This window comes from Pituophis catenifer, unplaced genomic scaffold (genome assembly GCF_029215685.1).
Source record: "Pituophis catenifer annectens isolate HBS135680 unplaced genomic scaffold, rPitCat1.0.hap2 SCAF_1, whole genome shotgun sequence".
Lineage (NCBI taxonomy): Eukaryota > Metazoa > Chordata > Lepidosauria > Squamata > Colubridae > Pituophis > Pituophis catenifer.
In genome coordinates, this window is record NW_027256881.1 from 331,030,089 (window position 1) to 331,043,618 (window position 13,530).

Sequence of the window (13,530 nt, forward strand, 5' to 3'; positions counted from 1 at the left end):
AATATACACCCATTATATTGTAGATGCTGTTTCTTTCCAAATGCTAGCCTAGATATTTGTATAGAAATTGACACAATACTAAGTGTGTAATCTGTCCAGCAGTTAAGATCTGTCAACAACTATATAAGTTCAGATTCCCTACTAAATTAGACAGTCAACACAACCTACTCTGCAAGATTCTAATTCCCAACAAGCAAAGCAAATGCAGTATATAAACATGCCCTAATGCAGGAACAGACTTATTTGTTAACATATTCAGACCATGGCATTCAGTTCAAATTTGGCTTCTGAAGGATCCAGAAGTGGACTGTCTGTTTAAGCAAAACAGAGCAGCTTAGTCCACATATCAGAAGCAGATCAACAGTCATTTTCAAGATTTTCCAGCAACCGCAAACTCTGCTACAACTACAAACAGCAGCAGTATTTCACTGCGGAGGCTAGGGTGAGACTGGACCAGAGCAGAGATGGTCAACGATAGGTCCACCATCTGACCTCTTGGCAATGGCTGAAGGAGTTGGTATGTGCTGCTTTGAAAGAACTCGCATTCAGAGATGCTGCCAAGGAATGTGTGGTCTTAGTCGCAGCCACACTGAAGAAATGCTGCAGTCGCTGTTGCCAAGGTTCCAGACCAAGTTCAGAGTAAACCCCATTCCTTGAGCAGCAAAAATTAATGGGACTGGCACACACTTCACTCACGCAAACAATATTAAAAGAGAGCTAAGATGAAGCACAAAAGCCTGGAAGGGGGAGAAATGTTGGAACCAACCATCCAAAGGATGTCCTGTGAAACTGATGGATTAAATGACAAAAGGAAGATTTACTTTCGGGCACAAGGATAGACAATTTTGTCTCTGGTATCCTAAAAGCGAAAAGTAGCCATTCAATTCCACAAACTTCTATTAAGTTGCAAGTACCTGATAGTTCCAACTAAGTTATAAGAACTCACCTTAAGCTTGATTGTTCCTTTACCTGCAAAATAAAGGAAAAGGGGTTAATCATTATTTTTTTTCCCACTGAAGTCCCATAAAGCTAAGTATTTTGACTATTTTCCTATTTTAATACAAATGGGTAACAAACCTAGCACAGATATTCAGCAAAAATATAACATGTGTTTGTTCTGGCTATAATTGCCAGTTCAGCTGCAAGATGCCAGGAAGTCAACAAGCCTTGGCAAAAAAAAAAAAAAAACCCAAGGTCCACGGTTACTCTTGGCATGAGCATCACCTCTCAACTGTGAATCTCAGAAGGACAGGGTGAGGGCTCAGCCACATGTTCAAAGCACCCCACTCTGGAGATAAGGATCATGGTGATATTCCTGAATTAAACTCTTAATAACATGAAAGTCAAATCCAAGAGGCCTGTGCTGCAGCTTCAAACTTGCCCATAAATGCTATGTTTGCAATCACTGGAAGAAGAAAGGACATGCAAGCCACCTTTTGTGGGACACAAACAAGAGTCGAAAGCAGCTGTTTGCGGCAAAGATGACAACAGAAAACAGCTGCTATCAACAAAGCCTTTTGGATGAATGCGCTACAATTTTAAAGCTTCTTCAGTTCTCACACGGTTGTGAAAAATTCTGCTGGCATACGACACTTAGATAATGGAATTACTTATAAAGTACATGATTCACTTTGAAATGGTACATTTCAAGGGTATTTTTAAATAATTGACATACAAGCAGCCAAAGAAAGATGCTCCGTGGCTTTCCGGTTTTAATTTCAGGAATGTTGGCCTGTATAATAGTAGAAGATTTGTTGGTGATCTCTACTTTTTGAATTACTGTATGAGTTGCAGAAGTATTTAAATTTTAATGGCATCTTCTTTCCCAGAACTGGAAGACTGATTTCAGGACCTCAAGCATCCTTACAGAAAATGAATTACAGCAAATTCTTTAAAAAAAGGAATTAAGTGAGGGAGACGTATCTGGGAATAGGGTTTAACGTTTTAGGCTATAATCCCATGCCTGATTCTCTGAAAGTAACGCCCATTAAGAACAGTAGGACTTATTTCTGGAAAAAAAAAAGCAAAATATTTTTTTTGCTTACTGTTTTTTTGCAAAATAATTTACCCATTTCAGTTTAGACTTTTGTTACAGAATTATACCCTTGACAACCATACTATGTAGTAAAGTCACACTTCTTCATGAACTGACATTGCTAATATTTGACTTTCTGAATATTGCTACCTACTTCTAATTTTGCATTAAGGACATTAGAAGAAATATAGAACTGACAAAATGGTACAAGTAGCTATAAAAACATCTAAAACCCTAGTCCTTTGCAATCAGGAAAACTTACACTAAATGAACTGCTGAGCTTGTATTATTAGTATTTTGTAACGATGTGCTGTTGTTGTTATTATAATGATGGACTTGCAGTAAAAAAAAGAGCATTCAGGCAAAGGATGAATTAGGGTATGAACACAACAAATTAGGTATCAGATATCCAAGTTTCTCAGCCTTGGCCCCTTGAAGATATGTGGATTTCAATTCCCAGAATTCTCCAATCAGCAAAGTTGGCTGGGGAATTCTAGGAGTTGAAGTCCACCCATGTCCTTAACAAATTCAAAAAATTTTCCTTGATGAATCCAAACAGCTTTGCTCTACTACCATGTTTTCTCAAAAATAAGACCCGGTCTTATTTTATTTTTTGCCTTCAAAAGAGGCATTAGGTCTTATTTTTGGGGATGTCTTCTACAGTTGCACCTCGTGGTAGTGGCAACAACAGCCCCGCCCACCAGGAACCCATGTGGTTGCTGCCGGCCCACTTCTTCTGCAACCGCTTGCCGCCGCTTGCGTGCTGCATCCCCGGCCTCCGTATTGCCATCAGAGGCCTTCAGGAAAGGCCTCTACAGCCAAGAAACGAGCTCTGGATTGACGCACGCAGCTCTCTGGCCTCTGTTTCACTGTCAGAGGTCTTCAGGAAAGGCCTCTGCAGCTGAGAAACGACCTCCAGATTGACACGTGCAGGTTCCCAGCCTCTGTTTCCCTGTTAGAGGTCTTCAGGAAAGGCCTCTGAAGTTGAGAAACAAGCTCTGGATTGACGTGTGCGGTGCCCCCCAGCCTCATTTTGCCATCAGAGGCCTTTCTTGAAGGATATATGTAAAAATCAAGGTAGGGCTTATTTTTGGGATAGGACTTATTTTCAGGGAAACACAGTATCATTCAATTATGTACTGTATACATAAATGGCAGCCTACCTAGAATTGCTCCATGGGCATGAGCCACCATCTCTCCTTTGACAACGAGTTGGATCTGGACCGTTGTCTCTCTGACTGGATTAAAAATAGTCACACTAATAGATTCTTCCACACCTGATCGGAAAACAGAAGGCACCGCAATCAAGTAGCCCCTGGAAAAGGGAAAAAGTCAAAAGTCAACACTATGAAAAGAACATCATTCACAATGTGTATTTTGTAAAACAGCTCCTCCCGTCTGTAGGCATGCACAAAAGAAGAGAGGGATGAAAAAAAAGTGAGAGAGATATCATGGCAAGGAAAAATTGTGCTTATCTTGGAAACTATTGTACAGACTTCAGGATTATCCCACCCAAGGGATCTGGAAAAAGAAAGTTTGGTGAAAATGAAGCAGAGGCTGTAATAACCATACATTATCCCAAGGATTTTGTACAGTAACACAGATGGGAGGCAGTGCTGACATTTCTCATTTGCTATCAGGAGGAAAGGATAAAACCTGATCGATACTCTCAAAAACGGACATGACAGCTTTTCTTAAATTTCTCTCCCTCCCTCTCTCTCAAACACACACATAAAGACACACAGAGTCCAGGATGTTCAAAAAGTCTGTAAAAGAACCTTCTAAAGACTATTAGATAGATAGGGACTCTGAAACGTATTTCATGAGGGAGGCTGGAATTTGAGAAGCTTGTGATTGCATTAAAGGATGAAGGAAACCTGAATGGATGCTCAAGAAGTCTCGCATCCCCCTTGATCTCATTTTTTTCCCTCTCTGACTAAAATATAATTCTGTGTTTATGGGAGGAATTTTAAAGGTCTCCTGTTGCTATTTAAATTGTCCTGTTGGCTCTCCTGGGCATAGTCATACTTATCAAGTTTTTGTCTATTGTTTCATTCTTCTGGCATAAGGCCAGAAGCATTCTCTATCTTCTGTTACAAGGCTAAGATAGTAAGTATTAACTACTCATAGTGCTCTCTTTAGAGCTTCACAAAAGGCTGAACAATATCCTCAGGTTCTTGCAGAATTATTTATGCCCTCCTCGTGACATCATGATATCCATCAGCTTCCCTCACTGGCTTCTACCAGCTCTCCGAAGACCCTTCATGGAAGACAGCTCTTCACGCCACACGCTTTAAAACATATTTTAACTAGTTGTTTCGTTTTGGCCCAACCCTTGGGTCTCTCTAACTGGAGATTAATAGGCACCCCAGGGGTTGAGGGTCATGCTATTTTATAGCTCCCAACCCTGTCTTTTTTCAAATTCCAAGTCTTGTGTTTCTTCCTCAGCAGGATGCATTGCCATGGAGATCCCATTACAACTGCAAAAGTTCAGATCTCCTGGGTGTGCATCATGCAGATTGTGTTGGGCATGCTAAGAACCAGGGAGGGTAGGATATAGCATGTTTTCCTCATATTACCAGGCTAAAAATACATATATTTTATTTTCTAATTGTAAATCTTTGGCTATGTTTTCCGTATCAGGAGGGGGTGGGATGGAGAGAGGAATAAAAAATACATCTGCTTCTATTAGGCAAACAGCTGTGAGTGGCCACATCCACTGTGGGCGATGATCCCATATGCAGAACACATGTAGTTTAAAATTCTTCTTCCAATATGCTGTCATAGTCTTGCAAATGCCATTGTTCTGCTCCTAAAAGTCACTGCACTTTAAAAAAAAAATATCATCACTGTTAATCTTTTTGTAAGTCCAGCATTTCTGACATTTTTTTGCTTAGAGCTTAGAAAGAGTCACACCAAGAATGCACATTGCACAGAAATGCAGTCCCAAATGCTAGGACAGCATCTGACTTGCTAACTGTTTTGACAGATCTTAAAAGGAAAAGTATTGCCTTTGGAATCTGTGCAGGCTGAAGCATTTAGTCATTGAGAAGGAATTGCTAAGGCATCTTGAGAACCTAACTTTGCATCGTACCAGCTTGGTGTGCCTTTACTACATCATAAAACAAAGCAAAGTTTATTAACCTTGCTTTGGGAACTGGCTTGAGAATTTGCCAATATTCACCAGTGCCCCAACTTGTGGAGAATAGATGTGTTGCCGGGATCAAAAACAAATGTACAAAGAGGGTCTCAGAATTTAAAGCTTACATACTCAGCTTAGAAGCAAAATGTCATGTGCTCCTCACAAAGGAAGTGTCAGAGGCTGGTTAATACTTAACATTTGTGAAGGAGTTACAACCAAGTAGCCTGGTGTGACAAACTCGATTGTAAGGTAATGGAGGGGAGGAATAGCATGCAATGATTTGTGCATAATTTATCATAGGCAATGGTTTTTGCATAATTTATCCTGGGGAAAACAAAAGTACTTGCTCGCCACCAAAGAAATCTTGCATTTCACAAGTTATACTTTCTGCATCTTCTCCCAGAAATCTCTCTCCTTCTAGCTGGCCAATGAATGTTCACCTGAACTGAGTTTAGCTGCATATCCAGGCTCCTGTTAGCAAAGCAGCCAAACCAGTGATGAGATTCAGCCAGTTCGCACCACTTCGGGAGAGCCGGTTGTTAACTTTCTGAGCAGTTTGGCAAACTGGTTGTTGGAAGAAATCATTAGGGCAGAGAACCGGTTGTTCAATTACCTGAATCCCACCACTGAGCCAGATCCTTTTGAAACAAGGCAGCCTGGAGAACCCAACACAGTTGGTGACATGCTACAAGAAGCGCTTTTCAAATTTTACACCATTCACCCCAGAAGTGTGATGTCAAAACCCACCCCTCTCCCCTTGCTTGCTTTTCCATGCTACCACATCAGGCAAGGGCAGAATTAGGCCAGATTAATTTTTCTAAATTCAATCCCTGAATTAGACACACACACCCCGCCCCAAATCGGATTGTTTGGTTCGAAACAGAAGGAAGAAACATCAAACCCATCCCAAGTCTAAGCCTGGGAACATAGTTTTTAACATTGATTAAACTGATAACCGGTCCTGTTAAGGCCAGCGAAGACGCGGTTTGGAATAAACGCAAACAGCGTGCAACTTTCTATGGACCCACAAGTCATCTCGCATAGGACCGGGCCGGTGGGGGTGGGTGGGTGGGTGGCTGAGGGGAGGCTTTCCAAACTTTTGCGTAAAATCTGTTCGCTAAAACCGCGTGCCGTGTGAACGCGCGTGCATTGCACAAATTATAACCTTCCTCTTCGGATGCCCCGGTCCTTTGCAGCCCGGAGATTTCCAGAAAGGAAGGCGGTCAGGGAACTGTCTGCATATGCCTCACGACTACCCCGGGCAAGCAGAGTCCTACTCAGAAATACTCTTCCTGGCGCGGGAGGCTCGGCTTGAAAGGCGGAGAAGGAGCGAGGCGGAACGGAGCCGTTGCTCGGTGCGCTTTGTTCAGGGAACGGCATCCCGAGGGCTGCGCGTAGCTTACTCACTGCCTGGGCGGGCTCGGGGCGCCGATCTCGCCGAAGCTGCACAGGGGCAGGAGCAGAAGAATCCAGCAGACGCGGCCGCCGGGCATGGCGCGCTGGGTCCGGGCGCCCTTTGTTCCCTCGGGACGGCCGGAGCAAGAGATGGAGCGGGAAGGATGCCGAGCGCGGCAGCCAGCAGCCGCCCCGTCCGAGCAACGCCGGGCTTCTTCTCCGCAGGAGCAGCAGAGCGAGATCCCAGCGCCTAGCTCAGCCTCTCGCTCTGGCTGCCCGGCCCCGCAGCTCCGCCGGTGCCTTGCTTCTTCCGCGGCCCCGCCTCGATCCGGGGGCCCTGCCTAATACCTCCTCCGCCCCGCCCCCGGCACCTCCTCCGCCCGCCCCGCGCCCCTCGGCTTTCCTTGGCTTGGGGGGGGGCGTTGCGGGCAGAGAAGGGGCGGCTGAGGACCGCCACTCCGGAGCCCGGCCGGTGTTTGCTGGCAGCTGCACGGGTTGGCTGAGGCACCAAGGCAAGGCAGGAGGGTACTGGGTTCGTTTGTGCTCAGGCTGGGCGGAGAAAAGTTTGCTCCGAGGGCTTCGGAGGCATCTTCCCCGCGCCTGCCTCGATTCCAGCGTCTGAAAGCGCTGAGCTCCGCTTTCTCTAGCAGCGTTTCTCAAGCTGAGCAACTTTTAAGAGGCGTGGACTCCAACTCCCAGAATTCCCCAGCCAGCATTGGCTGACTGGGGAATTCCGGGAGATGGAGTCCTAATCTTAAAGCTGCTGAGCTTGAGAACCACCGATGAACACTGTTCTAGGCTGCATAAACAGAGGGATAGAATCAAGATCAGGCGAAGTGTTAATACCACTTTATAATGCCTTGGTTAAGGCCACACTTGGAATACTGCATCCAGTTTTGGTTGCCAGGATCTAAAAAAGATGTGGAGACTCTAGAAAGAGTGCAGAGAAGAGCAACAAGGATGAATAGGGGACTGGAGGCTAAAAGTTATAAAGATGGTTGCTGGAATTGGGTATGTCTAGTTTGGTGAAAAGAAGGACTAGGGGTGACATGATAGCAGTGTTCTGATATCTCAGGGGCTGCCACATAGAAGAGGGAGTCAAGCCAGGGGTGAAATGCTCCCGGTTCGGACCGGCTCGGGCGAGTAGGTAGTAATGGCGGCAGGCAGTTCGGAGAACTGGTAGCAAAAATCCCTGCTCCCGCCCCCCCATGCCCAACTGATCCCCACAATCATCAGAGGCTTTTTTTCTTTTAAATGCCTCTGACGAGCCAAGCTCTGACGATCCCAGCTGAGTTGCCTGCCAATCAGGCTTAGGCCCGGGGTACCTGCAGGATCATCTCCTGCCATCCTCCCATCGTCCGATGCGCTCACCCAGAGCGGGCCTCCTCAGGGTGCCGTCAGCCAGACAATGTTGGCTGGCGGCCCCCAGGGGGAGAGCGTTCTCTGTAGGAGCGCCGACCCTCTGGAATGGCCTGCCCACCAGCCTCAGGACAGCCCCTGACCTCCTCTCCTTCCGCCACGAATTGAAGACGTGGCTTTTTCACCAAATGGGCTGAATCCATAGGGGTGATTTTAAATAATTTTAATTAATTTTAATTAATTTTAAATTTATTTTAATGTTTTTAACATTAAACATGTTTTTTTGTAATTTTTTGTTCGTTCTTGTAAGCCGCCCTGAGTCCTTTGGGAGAAGGGCGGCATATAAATTACATAAATAAATAAATAAATAAATAAATAAATAAATAAATAAATAAATAAATAAATAAATAAATAAACAAACTTAGCTTGGATCGTCAGAGCCATTTAAAAGAAAAAAACTTTTTTTCTTTTAAATGGCTCTGACGATCCAAGTTCTGACGATCCCAGCTGAGTTGCCTGATCGGCAGAGGGTTTTTTAAAAACCCTCTGACGATCAGGCAACTCAGCTGGGATCGTCAGAGCCTTTTGAAAGCATTTTTTTAACATGGTTTTACATGTAAAAATGGTTTTAAAAGTAAAAAAAAAAAATTGGCCACGCCTACCCAGTCACATTACACCCCCCCACCAAGCCATGCCCACAGAACGGTAGTAACAAATTTTAGATTTCACCACTCAAGCTATTCTCCAAAGCACCTGAGGGCAGGACAAGAAGCAATGGATGGAAACTAATCAAGAAGAAAATCAACCTAGAACTAAGAAGAAATTTCCTAACAATGAAAATAAATAACCAGTGGAACAGCTTGCCTTCAGAAGTTGTGAATGTTCCAACACTGGTTTTTAAGAAGAGATCAGATGACCATTTGTCTGAAATTGTATAAGGTTTCCTGCCTGAGCAGGGGGTTCAATTAGAAGACCTCCAAGGTCCCTTCCAACTCGGTTATTCTGTTTTTTACAATAAGAAAGGGATCCTCTACCTCTTCTTTCTTGCAGACATTATTTTACTTTGCACTTGAGTCTATGTTCCTGGTGGTCTCCTCTCCATGTTTTAAACCAATGAAATCCTTATTTGCAAGGTAGTGTCTTTTTCTATCATCACAGGGTTTCATAAATTCCTGGCAGCCAAATCTTCCAGACCTCAGTCATGGATCAGCTGACCCTGGATTGTTTGGAGGGCATGATCAAAAAAGTCAGGATACTTAGCTGTGAGAATGTTATTTTTTTTAATGGGGAGCTTTTAAGGAAATGGTTATCTCCCTTTGCTTTCTCTCTCAAGCTGGGGATCAGCTCTGGGGAATGGGAGGAGTGACAGTAGGATGGGAGGTCTCTAATCTGATGGAGTCTCCCTGCCTGGGGATCCCTGGGCAGCCCCTCCAGAATCTACTGTGTTTCCTTGAAAATAAGACCCTATCTTATATTTTTGTGAACCCCGAAATAAGCGCTTGGCCTTATTTTTGGGGAGATCTTAATATTTTGGGGTGTGTGGAGCAAGATGGGGCTCCTCTTGCTGTTTTACCTGATTTCCAGCTCTGCGTTTAAATATTTTCGGGGAGGGATTATTTTCAGGGGGCGGCTTATTTTAGTGCATGCGCTCAAAAGCCCGATTGGGTTTATCAGGGGATGTCTTATTTTCAGGGAAACAGGGTATTCTATTTCATGGGAATTGTGATGAAATCTCCTTGGACAGTAAAGGTGACTAACAAAGTGCTGGAATACGTAACATCAGACTTCTCACAAGAAGGCAAAATCACAAAACTGCATCTCATTTTGGATATTCACTGAAAAAAATATAACAATTATGTTTGGAAGAGTTAGTGGCAAAAGGAAACCAAGCAACACAGTGGCTGGACACCATTAAAGCTGACTCCAAACCAGATCATAGAAAAACTCAAAAAAGTAGTGCAAGATCGGAAGATGTGGAGAGATATGGCCAGTGGTGGGTTTCTACCGGTTCGCCCCAATTTGGGCAAACCAGTAGTGGCGGCGGCGGGAAGCTCTACGCACCTGCCTGGATGTCATCATGGACGCTCTGTGTATGTGCAGAAGGTTCTGCACATGCGCAGAAGCGCCATACATGAGCAAAGTGAGCGTGTGCACTCACTCTCAATTCCGAACTGGTAGCGAAGGTAAGTGGAACCCACTACTGGATATGGCCAATTGGATTGTCAAGAGTTGGCTATGACTGAAGGGATATCATCATCACCACCAGGAATCACCAGCTAGAGGACAGGGAGAAGTAAAAAGGTGTGGCAACATAGCATTTCTCCATGGGAGAAAATATCATAGAGCACACTAGTAAAGCTTTTATCAACTTCTTCCCAAGGGAATACAGCCAGTCTGACAAGATTCTTGTAATATAGGTGATCAACAATAAAGAAACTATTGGCCTATTCACAAAGTTGTTCCAGTTCCTTGCGTCTGGCAGGAATATTCTTCCTCCACAACATAGAATTCTAGGTGACCCTGTTGGCTGGCTTGCTTAGAGACCCAACTGTGGTGATCAAAAGGAGACATGAGCAGAAGAATGAGCAATTAGCTGCAGCAGGAATGTGCAGTCCGTGGAGTGGAGTACACAGGAGGTGGTTGTGAGTAAGGGAGAAGAGTGAATGAGTAGCGTCACCTGATAGACTGCAAGTGCGTAGGCTTCGCTTTCTCTCCATAGGGGTAGGGAAGTGGACAATACTTGTACATAATCCCTTCCTCTGTGGGAGGTTGTAATGCGATAGTTTGTTCTCCTTCGCTGAGATTGTGCAAACCAGAAATGAGCACAATCCGAAAACCGTTCTGGGAATGAGTGCCTGGCCCATGTTTGGAGAAGCTGTTATGATTTCTGGATATCGAATATTGGCAGCTAACCATTTTTCCCCATCTTCCAGTCTTGGGATAACATATGAGCTTCAGCCATTTGCATTATTGTGTGCGTGACTGTATGTAAAAATAAAAAAAATTAAATAATAATCCCACCTACCATCTTGGAATGCATATACAAAAAGTCATTCTGTATTCATGATTGAATTATTCTTTTTAAAATCCTCAGTGGGTGGCAAATAAACTTAATGGTTTTATTTTGCTTGCTTGCCTTTTCTATATATATATGGAAATGTATATATATATTATATATAATAACTAAAGATGGTTGATCCATTCTCCCATCTTCTACATTTAGAAAATATTTTTTCTCAAATAACTATGTGGTTACATTAAGTTGAAATGCAAAATAAATTCCTCAAATTGAACTTGACTTCTAATGACTTCCTTCCACACAGATTTTTCAGTGGTGGGTTTCAAAATTTTTTACTACCGGTTCTGTAGGTGTCGCTTGGTGGGCATGGCATACTTGGTGGGCATGACAGGGGAAGGATACTGTAAAATCTCCATTCCCACCCCACTCCAGGGGAAGGTTACTGCAAAATCCCCATTTCTTCCCAGTGAGCTGGGACTTGGGAGGCAGAGAATAGATGGGGGCGGGGCCAGTCAGAATTTTTACTACCGGTTCTCCAACTACTCAAAATTTCCGCTACCGGTTCTCCAGAACTGGTCAGAACCTGCTGAAACCCACCTCTGAGATTTTTATCAGCAATGTTGAACTGATTTGCCACTGTCTTTTTCTAGGTCCGCTTTTTCTTTTTCTTTTTCTTTTTCTTTTTCTTTTTCTTTTTCTTTTTCTTTTTCTTTTTCTTTTCCTTTTCCTTTTCCTTTTCTTTTTTTGTCAACTATTCACTTAGCCTACAGCCCTGGGATTACTTGATCGTGTCGTTCTCCCCCCACCCCCACCCCACAAATTACTAATTTAATTTTTGAAGTCAACTAAGGTTGGCTAGGTACTACTAAGCTAACCTGAACCACAGTGTTTGGCTAAATTGAGAAGCTGACTCTTGATTACTGATTTATAAAGACCTACTTTGATCCAGAAAATATTCTGGCTATTCATGTGCTAGAATTGAAATTTCTTGTCAATGAGTTCCGTCCTTCATGGTTTTTAAAGATACTTTCATCAGATTTTCAATTCTAGCTAAGTTTTATTTACTACTAATGATTTACTATTGCAACTGTTTTTAAAACTTTGATTTCTTTTATTGTCACATTTTTAATTTTACCTTGTAACCTGCCCAGAGTCATTTGAATTGGCCGGGGGATGTAAACTGCAATATGAATCAATAAATATTTATTTATTTATTTATTTATTTATTTATTTATTTATTTATTTATTTATTATATTTCTATATCGCCTTTCTCCCGTAGGACTCAAGGCGGTGTACAGCCAAGAAAAATATAGACACACAAACATCATAAAATTGCTAATTAAAATTATTACTTAGTTTGGCCAATTAAATAAAACCCAGAATTAGATAACATTTTAAAAAACCATTCCACATGTTCATATGTTTAGCCCGCCTGTTGGAACATCAGGGTCTTGAGGGCACAGCGGAAAGCACGGAGATCAGGGATATTCCGTATCTCAGGGGGCAGTTCATTCCAAAGGGTTGGAGCCCTCACAGAGAAGGCCCTCCCCCTGGGAGTCGCCAGTCGGCATAATTTAACTGACGGTACCCTGAGTAGTCCCTCCCTGTGAGAACGAACTTTATTCGAAATATTGAGGTATCAATAATTAATGATCTTTAAAAAAAAAACCAACCTGAAAATAAATGAAAAAAATAACAATGAGGGAATTGATAGAAGCTATAAAAAGACAAAAAAACGATAAAACTCCAGGTTCAGATGGGCTTCCTGCAAAATTCTATAAATGTTTTCTAGAATATACTGAGCCTTCCAGTGAAGGAAGTTTGCAATGAGTTATTATCAGAGACTAAACTACGAAATACATGGACAGAAGCAAATATTACCCTAATGCCAAAAGAGGATTCAGATTTGACACAGATAAAAAAATTATAGACCAATATCAAAATAAAAGACAAAGTTTGAAAAAGGGGCAAATCTGAAAAAGATTCATAAGAATAGAAAAATGTTTATAATTTGCTTAAGAAAGGAAAATTCAAGAGCAAAACTAAGAAGATAAATAAATAAATGTAAAGGGCAGCTTTTGGTAATAAAATACATACAGTCACTATACAGGTAGTCCTTGACGTACAACCATTCATTTAGTGAACATTCAAGGTTAGCACTGAAAAAAGTGACTTAATGATTATTTTTCACAATGACCATTGCAGCAATCACCTTTTGCGACCCTCTGACAAGTAAAGTTAATGGAGAAGCCAGATTCACTCAATAACTGTGTTACTGACTTAATAACTACAGGAATGGACATTTTGGGCTCAATTGTGGTTTTAAGTCGAGGATTATGTGTGCAAAAGTGCACCCACGGCCATTTTCCATCCTTCTGAGGCCCACTTACAACTATTGATAGGCTAAAGGACAATTGTTTCATCCTGCACAGATAGACCCAGTTTGGTTTTAGTGGTAAAGGCACCAGGCTAGTAAATGGGAGACTGTGAGTTCTAGTCCTACTTAGACATGAAAGCCAACTGAGTGACTTTGGGCCAGTCACCTTCTCTTAGCCAGACCCACCTCACAGGGTTGTTGT

General features: G+C 42.8%; 1 protein-coding gene across 1 annotated transcript in view; it reads right to left on the bottom strand.

Moving 5' to 3' along the window:
• Positions 1 to 6,670, bottom strand: part of CPAMD8 (C3 and PZP like alpha-2-macroglobulin domain containing 8) — a 67,103-nt gene extending 60,433 nt beyond the window's left edge. Inside the window, exons 1-3 of the mRNA XM_070931735.1 lie at positions 6,585 to 6,670; positions 3,199 to 3,350; positions 947 to 969 (exon numbers count right to left, since the gene is read on the bottom strand). Of these exons, the coding sequence (XP_070787836.1) occupies positions 947 to 969; positions 3,199 to 3,350; positions 6,585 to 6,670 (261 nt within the window). The remainder of the gene's footprint in view (positions 1 to 946; positions 970 to 3,198; positions 3,351 to 6,584) is intronic.
• Positions 6,671 to 13,530: the final 6,860 nt, after the last annotated feature.